The following is a 17,710-nucleotide window of genomic DNA, read 5'->3' on the forward strand; positions in this document are numbered from 1 at the left end:
CTTATGTATAAATTTGCAAATTTTACAAATATTTTCTTTTTAAAACAGCTGCCTTTTAAGTGTGTGGAGTCAATTCATGTGTTCAGAATTGCTTCCCAGAATTGGAAAATGGATTTTAAATAATTTTTATATTTTGATGTTTGATTTATGTTAACATGCAGAACAGTGTTTTTAAGTTCCACAAAACTGTGACTAAATGTTTTGCGACATTGTACAATAACTGTGATCAGTTTTTATGCATAATGCGCTTAAATAAATGTTAAACTGAGTAATAGTGTTGAAATTGCACATACTACCTAGGTTGTTCATAATATATTTTGTAAAAGGACAATTCATTTAATATAAAGGTTTTTATAATTTACTTCTTTGCACTAATACAAAGAAAAAAGTGGACTTATTGTTAGTTCTATGTAATTTTGCTATGAGTTTACTGGTCTGGCCCCCTTGAGATCAGATTAAGCTGTATGCGGCCCCCAGACCAAAATGAGTTTGACACCCCTGGTTTAGATCATCCTCAACCAACACCATCCTGACCGTATCTTGTCTTGTCAATAAACGTCAGTCCCCAGGGTTCTCATTTATAAAACTCTCCGTAGATTTCATCCTAAAAGTGTACATAGGCACAAAAGCTAGATTTTGTGTACACACAAAAGTCTCCTCCGTGAAATCACCATATATGTAGCTTACAACGCCTTGTTTTACTATGCATAACCTCATCTGCATATCATTTCCATGCATATTCCAATCCACGTGACACGTGTTTAACACAGAGGGCCCTATCAGCGCAATGCGACGCAAGGTGCAGCGCAAGTGTGTTTGCTAGTTTCAGTCCGGCGCCGTTCGCATTTTCCCATCCAGAGCCACGTCGTTTAATTAGCAAATGCATTTGCGCCCATTTGTGCCTCCATGGGCGTGCTGGTCTAAAAAAGAGGTGTGTTCAGGCGCATTGCTGGCGCATTGCTATTTTAAGGAGCTGAAAATAGACTGCGCCATAGACCAACTCAAACCTGGTCTAAAGTCTGGCGCAATGTTTATTCTTTGTTGAAGCGTGTTAGTATAGTGTTAGTTATAGCTTGTTAGTGTTAGTATAAAGCGTGTTAGTATAGGCGGGTCCACAACGTGCGTACACGCTGCTTATTAAACACAGGGGCGCACAGCAGCGCACAAACATGCCAAATATTAAAAATTAAAGGATTGCAATGCATAAGAATTTTTTGTAGGCTAATTAAATATAAAAATGCCTACATGTCATAATGGATAGTCATCACATGTATCAGAATTAGGCTATCTATTTGCTTGCACACGAGCAGCTCCGTTTCATCTCGGAGACAAGTTCTGTCTTTGCGCTTGCCAAATTCCGCCGTGTAGATCGTTAAAATAGGGCCCAGAGACATTAAGGAAATGAGATGGGGACTATTATGCCATTTGTGCCATACACAATAATTTTTATTGCTAAAAATTACAGTAAGATATTATAATTGGTTCTAACATGGGCAATGGACCGTTCGACCTCTGAATCCAGCAGTGTCCACCATTATATCGAAGTAAGTGCGCATCATTGATCATTGTTCTCGCTAAAATATTTCTCATAACGTGATCTGTAGTTCAGTTTAAAGATTAATTATTGTGAACCTATAGCACTCCTCACTGTCATTAAAACATAGCATACCACAGGAAAATTATGTTGCCTATTGTTTATAAAATTATGTAATTGTTTTTTTTTGTAAAATTATGTCATTTCAGTGTTTATATCCATTAATGCGAGTGGAGTATTTAATGTAAATGTGTATATCGACATGAAAACAGAGTTTAAAATCTTTTGTTACTTGGTCTAGAATGTCCGTACAGTGCGTACATATTTAAATGAGACCCCTGGTCATTCTGCATTTGGGTCTTTCTCTAGTAGACTGCTGTGACAAGTCCTTGACACACTCACTAAGGACTTTAAACAACAACAGCTGATGGAACGGCAACGGCAATCTGATGTGAACTATTTAATCTGTCATGCAGTAGCGACTACGGCAAATTAGCTGTACTCCCGTAGTAGACCATTACAATGTACACATCACGAAGTAGCACTTAAAGTCGGGCATGCGTAATCACACATCCTTTGCCATTAACATTCTATCAGCTGTTGTTGCTTAATGTCCCTACTGTCTGTTAACTGAACTGCTGATGGAACGGGTCCTTTCTCAGTCTAGTAAGATCTAATCTGCTGCAACACAGGATCAAAGGCAGATACTTTTATTCAAAGTGACTTACATTATTCAAACCACAGTATACAGTACATTTGACTAGTTGATGAGCTCCCTGATGCGAAATATTGTCACTTCGCCATTACATGCAAAACTAAACTATTTTAATAGCTGGAAAAGTAGTCTAAGCTATTTTGGGAGAAGGGGAAAAAAAGAGGGCTTGGGTCGGGTTCGGGACAGTAATTCTGATAAGTTGTAGGACATGGTTCCGGGCTAGGGCCAAAATTTGAGGCCCATGCAGGGCTCTAAGTCCTTCTACTTCAAAATTTCATGTTCCTTGCAGGTTCCTTCATATTCCTTCATATTAGCCTTGAACTAAAAGTGAACCACTATAGAAGCCATATTATTCAGAGTTTGACGCACCTAAATGCCCAAAATGATACTTTTATTAACATTTAATCTTAAGAATGGGCCTCAGAATGAAATGGGGAGTTTCGGATTGCACCGTAATATGGCTGTTGGCTTCACGCACTTTGAACACACACGCACAAACAAATACATGCTGAATTTTGTGATGACAAGATGTGAATAATTTTCATATTCAAAAAGCTAATTTGCATGTCTTCATGTCTCATCTGGACAAAAAAAAAATTAAAAATTGGAAAAAAGATTTCTTAAGATATCTTGAGACTAGAGTATAATACAAAATACTAACAAAATAACAATGTGAACAATCACTTCATTCTCCATGCCAGGCAAATTGCTTTGCAAATTTAAGAGCATGCCATTATTATTATTATTATCATAATTATTTACATTGTTGTTTAGCGTAGAAGTGTTGCAGCAGTTTGTGTCAAATGTCTGTAACGCATAGAGAGAAAACATAAATGTACTCTGGAAACCAATTTTACCTCCCCATCACCATCACCACTCCTATTTCAGTATAATTCACTAGTAAACATTGTAAATAATAACTGAACAGCATATTAGAATGATTTCTGAAGGACACTGAAAGTTGAAGTAATGACGGCTGAATTTAGCTTTGCATCAGGAATAAATCACATTTTAAAACATATTAAAATAGAGTAGTTATTTATACTGTAATAATATTTCACAACTGTATCATTGATTAAATAAATGCAGCCTTGTTAAGCATAAAGGACTTCTTTCAGAAACATTAAAAGTCTTATTCCAATTGTAATTTCTTACCTTTTTTGTTTGTAAATCCTTATACTTTCAACTGCTACTGTCATGTCAGGAGAGTGATGATGCAACAATACTGTTATTTCTGGGTAACCCTGCCCATAAGCAAAACAAAACAAATGATCTTTGGTCACTTTTACATGTTAGTTTCAGTTTTTGGCTACAACAGAATAACTGCAATATGGACCATACCTTTAGCCATTTAGTCTAGCAAATCCCCTGCCCCTCACCTATGTGTTTATTAGATGTTTTGATAATTACTTTGATTATTACTTTGATAATTACGTTTCCTGAAACATTTGTATTTAATTGATTAGTTCAGATTAGCCTGGAAAACGAAATTGCACTGTAGAAACCTCAGACACAAAGTTTGATACACCTGAACACAACGAATTACACTTTCATTAACGTGTAAATGCACCTGTTTTAACTAAATAACTGCTGCATGAAATGCTTTTGCATAATTCATATGTAACAAAATCAGATCAAACGCTGATTTTTCATTTTCCTATTCAAATAGCTCATTTTCATTATGTTGCTAGTCAAAACATGGCGAAAAGCAGATTTCAAGGACTTTTTGATGCCAAATCATATACTACTCTGAATAAAAGGATATTCAATTTTTTTTAAGGTAAATGGTTGCAAACAATTAATTTTAGCTACATTTAATAATAATAATAAAAAAAAAATATGTTGAAAGTTAGCTAATTAAATGTAGCTAAAATAAATTGATTGCAACCACTTACCTGAAAAAAAAGAGTAAATTCAATGAATCTTTTTTTTCAGTATAGTTTAAAATATGCTTTAAAAAAAACCTTTCTTAAATATGTGTATGATTTTTCTCAATGATTTTCACAGCTAAAAATCAATTCATGCTATACACTAGTCAATTACTGGGTTCAAAACAATAATTGACTTCCATACATTCCATACACTCTTGTTTTTCAATGTCACACAAATACAGTGGCAAGAATAAATTTTTAGATTCTGCATTGTTAACTAATAAAATGTGATCTGGGGGCTGTTTCATAAAACAAGTTTGCTAAATAAGCCAGGCTTATTTAAGTTAGTCGTCTGACTTATTGCCACTTGATTTGGTTTCATAAAGCAAAATTACTATAGCTCAAGCTCAGTCACTGTGGCAACTTATGCTGGGAAACTAACCTGGTCCGGTGTTCTGTCAATTTGTCCTACCCTGTCAGATTTTCCTACCTCCCGCTAAAACAGTGGGTAGTAAAATTCGACAACGAAAAATGCTACTGTAAAGTTATTAAAAAAAATATAAAACAGACAATATGATAAGAGAAATACACATGAACTCATTTAAGCTAGTAATTAGGGCTGTATTAACTAGCGTACATTTGATTCACAGTTACTGCTATCATAAAAATACACTTATATGAAGAATTAAAATTCTACATTTGTCATATTTAATGTCCAACAACAAATATTTTAGCAGAATGCATATTTTATTCAGAATTATTGCACTATTATTCTATTGTGTTCCATCTGTTTAGTGCGCAGCAGTGCTCGTTCACTCATGTAAGCCTCGCCCACTCCTGACAGCAAAATTTATATATTTACATGACTTGCATGACATTTACAGATGAAAAATATACAGGTGCATCTCAGTAAATTAGAATGTCATGGAAAAGTTCATTTATTTCAGTAATTCAACTAAAATTGTGAAACTTGTGTATTAAATAAACTACATCAGTCTGTGTGCACTGAATTTAAGTCTTTGGTTCTTTTAATTGTGATGATTTTGGCTCATATTTAACAAAAACCCACCAATTCAACAAATTAGAATACTTCATAAGACCAAAAAAAAAAAAAAAAAAACATTTTTAGTGATTTATTGGCCTTCTGGAAAGTATATTCATTTACTGTACATGTACTCAATATGGTAGGGGGTCCTTTTGCTTTAATTACTGCCTCAATTCGGTGTGGCATGGAGGTGATCAGTTTGTGGCACTGCTGAGGTGGTATGGAAGCCCAGGTTTCTTTGACACTGGCCTTCAGCTCATCTGCATTGTTTGGTCTCTTGTTTCTCATTTTCCTCTTGACAATACTCCATAGATTCTCTCTGGGGTTCAGGGTCTGGTGAGTTTGCTGGCCAGTCAAGCACACCAACACCATGGTCATTTAACCAACTTTTGGTGCTTTTTGGCAGTGTGGGCAGGTGCCAAATCCTGCTGGAAATGAAATCAGCATCTTCAAAAAGCTGGTCAGCAGAAGGTAGCATGAAATGCTCCAAAATTTTCTTGGTAAACGGGGTGCAGTGACTTTGGTTTTAAAAAAAACACAATGGACCCACACCAGCAGATGACATTGCACCCCAAATCATCACAGACTGTGGAAACTTAACACTGGACTTCAAGCAACTTGGGCTATGAGCTTCTCCACCCTTCCTCCAGACTCTAGGACCTTGGTTTCCAAATGAAATACAAAACTTGCTCTCATCTGAAGAGAGGACTTTAGACCACTGGGCAACAGTCCAGTCTTCTCCTTAGCCCAGGTAAGACGCCTCTGACGTTGTCTGTGGTTCAGCAAATCCCTTGACACATCTGTGTGTGGTGGCTCTTGATGCCTTGACCCCAGCCTCAGTCCATTCCTTGTGAAGTTCACTCAAATTCTTGAATCGATATTGCTTGACAATCCTCATAAGGCTGCGGTTCTCTTGGTTGGTTGTGCATCTTTTCTTCCACACTTTTTCCTTCCACTCAACTTTCTGTTAACATGCTTGGATACAGCACTCTGTGAACAGCCAGCTTCTTTGACAATGAATGTTTGTGGCTTACCCTCCTTGTGAAGGCTGTCAATGATTGTCTTCTGGACAACTGTCAGATCAGCAGTCTTCCCCATGATTGTGTAGCCTAGTGAACCAAACTGAGAGAACATTTTGAAGGCTCAGGAAACCTTTGCAGGTGTTTTGAGTTGATTAGCGGATTGTCACCATATTCTAATTTGTTGAGATGTGATCCAAAATTATCACAATTAAAAGAACCAAAGACTTAAACTACTTCAGTCTGTGTGCATTGAATTTATTTAATACAAGAGTTTCACAATTTGAGTTGAATTACTGAAATAAATGAACTTTTCCATGACATTCTAATTTACTGAGATGCACCTCTGTGTGGTGTGTGTGTGTGTGTGTGTGTTTGTGTGTGTATATATATATATATATATTTTTTTTTTTTTTACTTGCTATATTTGCCTTCAGCTGAGTCCTTATGTGCCTTTAACCAAGCCAAGTGTTCAACTTTTCTGTGCCTTTTTCATTTTGAAGGAGACCTTTAAAAGGAGATAGATTTACAATCATCTCTTTAAGTTTATATAAGACTGAAAATTAACCCTGAGCCTTCAGGTAGGAGTGCACACCACCATCTCCTTATGCTTGGCATATTAGCCTGTTTCAAAAAAAGCAACCATTACTATAATGTTAATATTTCTGCTTTAATACTGGCTTGCAAAAAGTGTAGAGCAAAGATGTACAGACTCACCTCTGAATAGTCAAACTCCACCCCCACAGCAAAGTACAGGGCATACTCAAAGTCAAAGACTAACTGTTTAGACCTATTAATAATTTTTTTTATGTATTTTTTTTTTTTTTATTGAACTGATGTGATTACTGTAGTAAATCATAGTGTTATATGTAGTCTAACCACTAGAGGGCTGAGTTACATTTTTCCCCCGGTAGAGGGTTTCCGGTGGAGGTTGAGAGGTGGTTGATCAGAGAACCAGATGGCTAGCTGCTGATTGCTGATGTGCACCTGTAAATAAAATATATGTTAATTGTTCATCTTGTCTCTGCATTTGCTGCACCGAGAATATCACAATTATCATTGTAAATTGTCATATAAACTCACCATGAGCACAAAGACTCCACACTTATTGGAGGAACCCTGGGTAATGCTTGCAAGCAAGCAATAAACAAATAGATAACAATTGAATTATATCCCAAAAGAATATGTGATGATTTAAAAACCTACTGGAAGATCAGTTCAATGTCCAGGAATGATGGTCTGGGCAACCCTCCTATTAAATGTACCCAAAAACACAAAAGGAAGCAACTTTGAATTGATCACAAGTAGTAACAGTACTACGGTACATGTTTTGGGCAATAATGAGTTTTCCATTGTAAAGAAGAATGAAAAAGTAAAACTGAATGGTTTCAACAGAACCAACACACAGCAGCTGAGAACATTTGAAGAAGAACTGTTCAAACTGCTAACCCTGTTAGGGTTCTTTTTCATGTTCTGTTTGATCGTTTGGGGTCTTTTAAGCATTTTAGGTACCTTTTCTCAAAATTAGTCAAATTATGTTGTTACAATTTGAGAAATAGATTGTTCCTGTTTATCTGATGGTTTTCAGTAAAAAAAAAAAAAAAAAAAAAAAAGATTTCATTACCGCCTGTGTCAGTTTAAATGAGAACATTTGAAAAGTGACGTGACATACACCCAAGTTTGGTGACCCATACTCAGAATTTGTGCTCTGCATTTAACCCATCCAAAGTGCACACACACTCACAGCAGTGAACACACACACACCCTGAACACACACCCGGAGCAGTGGGTATCATTTATGCTGCGGCGCCCAGGGAGCAGATGGGGGATCGTTGACTTGCTCAAGGGCACCTCAGTCGTGGTATTGCTGGAACGAGACTCGAACCCACAAACTTAGGGTTAGGAGTCAAACTCTCTAACCACTAGGCCACGACTTCCCATATAGTTTTATTCTGCATGTAATTAATGACCTTCATGTAGGTACACATGAACTGACCATTTGTACAATGAAATATTTTTCTATGCATTGCACTAGTGTAAATGATGTTCATATGTTCATAGTTTCTGCTTATAGTGTACATACACTTACTACATAATCCATCTGTATAGTATGTTCATAGCACACCTATCTGTAAATCCTGTTGATAGTATTTAAAATTATGTCCATAGTACTGCCTTATTTGTATATTTATTGTACATCTGTAACATATTGTAGACACTGTATATTCTGTACTTAATGCTCATTGCATTTCTGGTTAGATGCTAACTGCATTTTGTTGACTTGTACCTTACATGTGCAATGACAATAAAGTTGAATCTAATCTAATCTAATGTTTGTGTCACAACCCACTGAATGGTATGTGTAAATACAAATGTGTAACAGGACATTGGTAACAGCACTTTTTGGTAAAGAAAGTGTTACACTTTATATTAGATTTATTAGGGATGCACCGATACCACTTTTTCCAGTACTCGCCCGATACCGATACTTTTATTTTTGGTACCTGCCGATACCGAGTACCAATACTGATATTTTAATACATCTTGATAATGTTAGATAACTCTGATAGATTTGTTAGTATGACAGTATTTACACAACTATCAGTACTTAGTCGTGCAACCCTTAGCCTTAATGGCTGTCTGTAGTCTCCTGGGCATGCTGTCATCCAGCTTCATGCAAACCTGAACTTCAATTTTTTCCCCAGACTTGGCAAATTTGTATCAGTTTTACCGGTAGTCCACTGTTTGAAGACTTTTTGGGTATAATTTGTCAGTTTATTTTGCTATCCTCACTTACATAAATGAACTATAGTGTCCTGCACCCACTAATAAAAAAATATAAAAAATTATATCTGGTCTCTGAATAATTTTTGGTTTAACTGTATATCTTTTGGTTATTTTCACACTTAATTATGGCCATTAAAATATATTTTACAAGTTTTTGTTACTTTCTTTGTTCGTGTTTTTGCTCTATGGTTCATCATCTGTAATTTAATAGCATTAGAGCTGCTCCATTTCAGTGACTTGCTGTAATAATGCAGGGAACCACTCATTATAAATCTCCAGTGATATTTTTCACAAATAGAAGTCGCATTTTTTTTTTTATCTGAAACATGCTGCAATTTATATTATTTATAAACAGTTCCTGAGGAGTTACCATGTAAGTACACTGGTATTACACTGGTGCTCCAACTCCTCCCTCTTTATATATCCCTAAACCTACCTATCTCCATCCCCTGGATCAAATAGTTCCAATTACTCTAATACATATTGTTGTTACAAAATGTGGTTATATAATTCCTGTTACACAAGTACTTAGTGAATGGAAAAAAAGTGTTGTAACCAATGTTCTGTTACACATTTGTACTAACACAAACCATCCTGAGGGTTGTTACATGTGTGTACTTACAGAAATGTTACAGCTGTAGATACTATGTACCAATGTGTACTTACACTGTGGTTACATACTACGTACACAGATATTAGGGACACATTATAAAGTGGGACCCAAAAATGTTTTTCACCTGTAAACAAATTGCAGAGTAGTTACAATTTAAGTTACAATATTGCAATTATGGTGTGTACTTAAAAAAGTGTACTTACAACTTACACACACAAGACAAGTACACTATTATAACTACAGATTGAACAAGCAGGTACTTTAAATGTAAGCAAAATTAAAGAACACGAAGGTACAACGTAAGTACATAATATGACATGTAAATACATGCTTCCACTTTATATTAGCTGTCCTTAACAACTAACAAGACCGTATCCTCAGATTTTTGCTTCCCCCTCCTCCCCTGGATACAGCAGTGTCACAGTAAGGGTTAAATTCTGAGTGGAGGAGGTGTTTATCAAACTGAAACTAAGCTTTTGCCTGCTCTCATTCACTTCAACTAAAGTTCCTCTGTCATCGACAAACATGGAGCTGTATCTGGCCATTCTTACCTTCACTGCTTTTCTCTCAGCTCATGCTCAGTGTAAGTTCATACTTTTCATATTAAAAATCGGTGTAAATATTTTAATATGCAAAGCCTGTGCACGGATGTTTGATTTCATGTTTGCACTAATTCCTTAAGCGATATACACTACTGTTCAAAAGTTTGGCACCAGTACAATTTTTTAAGGTTTTTTTTTTTTTTAAGGAAGTCTCTTATGCTCATAAAGGCTGCATTCATTTGATAAAAAAATATTTTTTAATATATTGCAAACTATAATTTATTTCTGTGATCAAAGCTGTATTTTCAGCATTTATTATTACTCCAGTGTTCAGTGTCACATGATCTTCAGAAATCATTCTGATCCACCTTATTCTTCAACGCAGAAGTAAGTGTTCATTAGCCGCTGTAGGGAAATAAAGCAGCGAAACCAGCGTTTTTGTACAGGTTAAAATAGCAGGACACGGATGACACAGGAAGCCCGACAAATAAAATTTACAAATAGTTGCTCTCGCTCTTACAGGAGGAAGAAGGTGGATATGATGAATTATTATTGATGTTGGAAACAGTTGTGCTGTTTAATATTTTCATGAAACCTGTGGTACTTTTTTCAGGTTTTTTGATGCATAAAAAGTTAAAAAAGCATTTATTCAAAATAGAAATCTTTTTTGACAGTGTAAGTCTTCACTATCACTTTTTTTATTAAACCAACACATTCTTGCTGAATAAAAAAAAAGTATTAATTTATTTCAAAAAGAAAAACATTCTGACCCCAAACTTTTGAATGGTGGTGTATATTGTTACAATAGATTTCTAAATGCACTTTTTGGCAACACTTTATTTTATTTTAAGGTGTTTTTGTTACATGTTACATGTAGTTACATTAATAACGACAAATCATTATGCACAATTACATGCAAGTAACCCTAATCCTAACACTAATCCTAATGGTAACACTTTATTTTAAAGTAGATGTAACAGGCAGAGTCTGTTACACAGCTACTTATGTAACCAAAATATTGTTACATATGTGTTGCTGACTTTATACAACGTAATTATTAATGTAAGTACAAAGACATAAGCTACTTAAAATAAAGTGTATCAAGATTGTAGTTAAGTGTACAAGTAGCTGTGTAACAGACTCGGCCTGTCACATATGTGTAACACACAGTAGCTGCCTGTTACATCTACATAATTACAAACCGTAAGTACAGGCTGTTCCATAACTTAGTTACATGGTAAGTACATTTTGTTTCAAGTACAACAGCTACTACTAAGTACTTAACTAGGTAATTACTCTGTATCATGACACCTTAATATAAAGTGTTACCATCCTAACCATATAGTAAGTGCATGTAGTTTATTAATATTACTCAGTACTAAAATGTATAAATACACTGTAACAAGGACACCTTAAAATAAAGTATAACCATGTTAGATTTACTTCGATCACCATGTTAGGTTGAACAGCTGATGACTAGTTGAAGCAGTCAAGTGGTCATTTAGTATATCGGGTGTTAACAACAGCTGTATAGAACATCTTCACATTTAGAAACGGCTGGTGCTTTAAATAATTGACAAAAAAAAGTTTTGTGTAAATTCCTAAAGTTATATCTGATATGCAGTTTATTTGTCTGTGACTTTGTGTATTTCTAATTTATCTTTTGATGTTTCTTCCGTTTCAGTAGAGCATAACGATTTCTCAATTACTGGATGTTCTGGAACAGAGAAAGAGTCTATGACTGGATCTGACGGAGAGGAGGTGTGGCACGCTGACTTTAATCAGAAGACAGGAGTCGTTACATTACCTGATTTCGCAGATCCTATGAGCTTTCCAGGATATTATGAAGCAAGTGTTGCAGATCAAGAAGTATGCAAACAAAACCTGGCTGTGCTCATTAAAGCTTCCAAGAGCCCACCAGAGGAAATGGGTACGACATGAATTTGCACTGTAAAGCTTTTTTAAAGTACAGTTTTGCATGAGTTTTACAGTAATATATTTCTTTAACAGAAATTTTATGAGCTACATGTTATGCATTCATTGTATTAAATATGTATGATATTAGTGTTCTTATGCCTGCATTTTATTTTAAAGAGGTCAGATGTACTGCTGCAGAGTTCAACACAGTTATGTGTGTTCACAGAACCTCCTGAGACGTCCATCTATCCGAGGAACGATGTGCAGCTGGGAGTTAAAAACACGCTCATCTGTCACGTGACGGGCTTCTTTCCTCCAGCTGTCAATGTCTCGTGGGCTAAGAACAATGTGATTGTGACAGAAGACGTGAGTCTGAGTCAGTACCGGCCGAGGAGCGACGGATCCTTCCACGTCTTCTCCTCTCTGAAGATCACTCCTGAAGAGAAAGACATTTACAGCTGCACAGTGAACCACCAAGCTCTCCAGGGCCAACCGCAGACCAAAATATGGAGTAAGAGCCGTTTACAAAGAGAATCAAATGAGTTGATTTAAAATCAACAGTATTAATTCTGTGACAAATGAAATAGCGAGTGCTGAGAGGATTGTTACAGTGACAGTGCATCTGCTCAGCAGCTGTTCTCACATTCATACACTGAATTCATATAACATGTTCCTCTAATCCCCAGGCGTCCCGGCGGCTGCTGCTGCTGCTGCTGTCCTGCCCAGCGTGGGTCCGGCGCTCTTCTGTGGAGTGGGATTGACTCTGGGGCTGCTGGGAATCACTACTGGACTCTTCTTCCTCATTAAAGCAACTGTGACTGACACGCCAGACATGGCCAAAAACATCAAACATTTAATGCAGTGGACCCAATCAAAGACAGTTTCTCCAGGATTCTGAAGACATTACATTTGCAGTTCATCAGAAATCTAAAGAAATCAGAATATTACTCAATAATTAAAATAAGACACTTTTGCTACCTTCATGCTAAATGTAGGTGATTTAGTCATGAACTGAAATTTTGTTTCAGAGTTTTGAACATGTTTTAAGCTTTATTAATAAAATTTAAATGTACAACTCATCCCATTACAAAGCTATAAAAAACAATCCCTGGACAAAGCTGTTAGAAATAAAGCATGCAGGGACTGAGAAGGCACAGACGTGCAGAAGGGTATTTTACAGTGATATAAAGCAGTCACTTTAGAAAAATCTACAATTGTTTTTATCAGATGTTATACACTGACTAACAGCTCATTTATTCATGTGCATTTGAATGCTTAGAAATGATATTTAACTGGTTGTTTAATCTGATTAAATTGATTTACATATCATATAATGGCTATTTTTTTTACATTTACAAATGTTAGTACTTTTAAGCACTTCACGACATTTGTAAGCATTCAAATGCACGTTAACCCTTTCACACATAAGTTTAATGTCTGCATAAAATAAAACCTCACCCTCTACTTGATTTTCCGTTTCCATACATCACCATCCTGAAATAAAGTCGGCCGCAGCTTCCAGTTCACACAGACTTTAAAATATTCAAGCTGAGCCCCAGCGTGAGTTTCTTTAAGGAACCATTATTTTCGATCTGATTTGATACAATGCGATTCAATGCAATACAATCAATGGAAAAATGATGATGCTACGCAATTCCACATGATCTGCACTGACAATGTGTCTTCGCTTCAAGTGTGTTGTTAAATTAATTGTACTGCCTGTATATTTTACAGTGGCACGACACATTTTACAAATTGCATCGGTTTTTATCAAAATTTCCATCTCTCTTATAAAACAATCTACATAAAAAATGATTGTATAATAATTAAAACAAACATAATTACATATAAATAAACTAGTTTTTACTGATGCAAATGTTAAAAACAACGCATTGTGATATAAATGCCGACTTGTATCCGATGCACACTTTTATAAGGAGATCAGTGTTTCCTTTGTTGGGCTCTTGACCTTTGAGTTTTTGGTGTTAGTACTACGCTGGTTGTTTTAACTGTGTGTTCATCAAACATCCCTTGTTACATTTAATGAAGTGAAACACTTCAGAATGGCAGCGGGATTCACCTTAGAGTAAGTGCTTAGGGAAGTTCACGAGTGTGTGTCTAAAAGGGAAGTGGAACGCAGCCTGAGTAGTTACAGAAACTCAGTTATAGGAACTAGCTACCAATGTGGTTCCCAAACGAATAAATGTTTCTCTAGGACACATTTGAATGATTTAATAATGATAGTTATTATAGATTGTTATCAGGGTTTTAAAAAAAAAATAGAAAAGTGTGTCTCCTCTAAACCTGGAGAGGTTGGAAGCTTGCAGGTTTTTCAGGAATGTAAGTAAAAAGGACATTGAATTTACTGAGATAATCATTATTTACATTTTTGGAAGTGTGATTTTAAAATGAAAGCAGGACATTGCTCAGCAACACGTGACACATGAGCAAACAGTGTCTGATTGGACAGTGGTTTTAGACTCGCATCTCTTGATCATGAAGAGAGTATTGTCTGCTCTCAGTTGTGAACATGTCTCTGCCAAAGCTCTGGAGTCTGCATCACATTCTCCTGCTGTCTGTATTCACCGGCGCAGGTGAGAGGAATGGGCCACACTAACACACACTGAAGAAATGAGCATTATTACAGTAGTAGTGCTGCTGTGGATATACTGGTGTTTGTGGTATTAACAGTGTTGGTGAGATTTAACAGCAACATTTTCTTAAAAGCTGTTAGTTATGATGGTTCTGTTAGTGGACCCTCCAATGTAGTAAAGTAGAGGTACATATATTTTAATAATATGAATGTGACACAAGGTTTTAGAACAACTGGCTGATGTGTTCAAGTGCTTGTGTTTGTTTGATTGTTTCTCAGCTAATGGATATTATAACTACCGTTGGCCACAGTGCATCTACAGCTCCAGTGATTTCAGTGACATGGTGTTCTTGGATAGCTATTACTTCAATAAATATCTGTACGTACAGTTCAACAGCACTGTGGGGAGGTTTGTGGGGTTTACTGAGTTTGGAGTGAAATTTGCAGAGATCTGGAACAAAGATCCAGCAATCATACAGCAATTAAAGGCTGAAGTTGATACATTCTGCAAACCTAATGCTGAACTAAACAAAAAAAACATCCATCAAAAATAAAGTAAGTTACTCAAAACACAACTCTTAAATTAAATAAATATTTAGCTAATATCAAGCACATTTTTAAATGGTGTAATGGTAATGTATATAGTCAGATGTAATTGTGGCTCTTCCTGGTTCAGTGGCTCCAGTCGTGAAGCTGAGTTTAGTGAAGCAGGGCGACAGCAGACATCCATCGCTGCTGATGTGCAGTGCGTACGACTTCTACCCTGAGAAAATCAAAGTGTCCTGGCTGAGGGACGGTGCAGTGGTGACTTCTGACGTGACCTCCACTGAGAAGATGGCTAACGGAGACTGGTACCATCAGATTCACACGGAGCTGGAGTACACTCCCAAAGCTGGAGAGAAGATCTCCTGTATGGTGGAGCACGCCAGCTTCAAGAAACCCATGATCTACGACTGGAGTAAGAGAGAGGAGACTCTGACATACAATAAGAGCAAATATGGACACTGTCCAGCTGTCAGATCTAATCCTGCTTAACAAAAAGACAAGTGTATATCTGACAGTACATGCTGTGATGATATGTGTTCCTCACAGACCCTCCTCTGCCTGAGTTTGAGTGGAATGGGCCGCTGTTATTCACTGCTGGAGCTGCTGGACTGATGCTGGGAATCATCACAGCAGCTGCTGGATTCATTTACTACAAGTCAACATCAACAGGTCTGTGAGAAGACAGCAAGCCATTGACATACCAACCAATTCCAGTTACACTATACATGTTACGGCATGTTGTTTTTTAATTCATTACTCTTTATATTTTGATAGATGAGATCCTAGTGCTACATTGATGATGGTAAGTTTACATTCCATTCTGATAACTTTATTTCTGTGTGATCTATCATTATAATGAATTGCTGAGTAATCCACCCCAGTAACATGAGCAATAATCACACTGAACTGCAGGTCCTCATCCAGATTGAAAGACGCCTCATCATGGAGAAACACACACACTCTTCATGACACGACTAACACACACAGTGTGTTTCAAAATAAACCATCATGAAGCAGATAGAAGCACGGCATCACATCAGATGTGTTACAGCTAATATTTCAGCATCTTTAGGCAGTATTGGCAGTAATGATGCTAGAAGTTTGTTGTTTTCTGTGCTGTGATCCTGATCTAGATGATACCAATTTACAGGTAATTGAGATATCTTGAGTGCAGTATTACAGTATTATAGAGTATTGTTTACTGTGCTTAGAAAAATGGATCAAACTGTCTTGTATAAAACTTGTTTAAAAAGCTACAATTGTTTTTGGAAAGTGTATGGGACACCATACTTGGCTACACATCATGTCACTCTTTCATTTTTTTTACTTGTGGCCAAGTCTGAAACAAAAGCAGATTCTGTGTGCTGAGAATAAAACAGTGTGACATTCTCTAATTATATCAGTTATATGTAACATTTTAGGCTATATATTCTACCAATATGCTTTAAATTGTTGGATTATTGTTATATTTTTCTTGGACTTTTTAAGAAGGTTTTTATTTTTTTTTTGCAAAGTCAGTGACATACTCATTAACGTATCCTCTCTGTCCCTCACAGTCACACATACAGCACAATAATGTTGTGCCAGGGGAAGATCTTTAAATTCAAATCAAGGAATTAAGCGCTATTTTTTAGAGAATGCCCAAACCATTTTGCATGAAGAATGAGGAAAACTTGTCTGAGCTTCTACTGAGTTCTGAACAGCCAATCGCCTTTAGTTAGTTTGCAAATTAGCATACGTAGAGAACTCTAATATTTAATTTGCATGATAGTTTTTATAGAAAACACAGCGTTATTAATCTAAAGGGGATGCTTCTTGTCAGTTTTTTCAACAATTGGAGCCCTGTACAGAATAACTCCTCATGGTCTGGCAGCAGGTTTGCATGTGTGTGAGTCCCAGGAGAGTGGGCTCAAACTCAGCTGTGCGTAATTTGAGGTCTTTTAACAGTGTACAAAACCAACAATCCAAATACCTATGGCCTTGATCCACTGTTTAGCTCGATTAATGAACTCGAAGGCCTCGAGACTGGTGGCATCATTCTGAACACTTCACACTTCCAAGGTGCCATTAATGGCAAGCTCACATTACATGATTGAAAGGCTAGCTGAATCATTGTGTTTCTCACACTATGCTACAAGATTTCTTCTCATCTGTAATCGACTTGTCATAGCTGCGCACATCCCATGCAGAGGTCAAATAGATTGATATTAATAATAAATACTAGGGCTTGGCAAGTTAACGCGCTATTATCGCATTAACACAGTTGTTTATTATTATGAAAGGCCGTTGCGCACTGGCTCTAATAGCACGTGAAGACAGCAGAGAAGAGCTTGCTCAGCACAGTGGAGTGCATTGATTTGTTAACGTTGTTGTTTATTATTTTGAGTCCTATGGGACGCGGTAGCACACGGCCCTCTCACAATTTATTGCTTTACACATCTATCGCTTTTGTCGCTCAGAAATATTCACGCAGTTATGCAGCACGTATCAGAAGATCTGCACTCTGGCGCGGTTAGCGCTCACACACT

General features: G+C 36.6%; 1 protein-coding gene and 1 pseudogene across 1 annotated transcript; both read left to right on the plus strand.

The window, feature by feature from the left end:
- The first annotated feature begins 10,022 nt into the window (after positions 1-10,022).
- LOC109051706 (H-2 class II histocompatibility antigen, A-U alpha chain-like) lies at positions 10,023-13,512 on the plus strand. Its single transcript, XM_019069190.2, has 4 exons — positions 10,023-10,167; positions 11,811-12,056; positions 12,270-12,554; positions 12,730-13,512. The coding sequence occupies exons 1-4, from the start codon at positions 10,110-10,112 to the stop codon at positions 12,939-12,941; spliced, it is 801 nt and encodes a 266-aa protein (XP_018924735.2). The 5' UTR covers positions 10,023-10,109; the 3' UTR covers positions 12,942-13,512.
- A 984-nt stretch (positions 13,513-14,496) lies between these two features.
- On the plus strand, positions 14,497-15,859 carry LOC109051707 (annotated as a pseudogene).
- Positions 15,860-17,710: the final 1,851 nt, after the last annotated feature.

Source organism: Cyprinus carpio, chromosome B3 (genome assembly GCF_018340385.1).
Source record: "Cyprinus carpio isolate SPL01 chromosome B3, ASM1834038v1, whole genome shotgun sequence".
Lineage (NCBI taxonomy): Eukaryota > Metazoa > Chordata > Actinopteri > Cypriniformes > Cyprinidae > Cyprinus > Cyprinus carpio.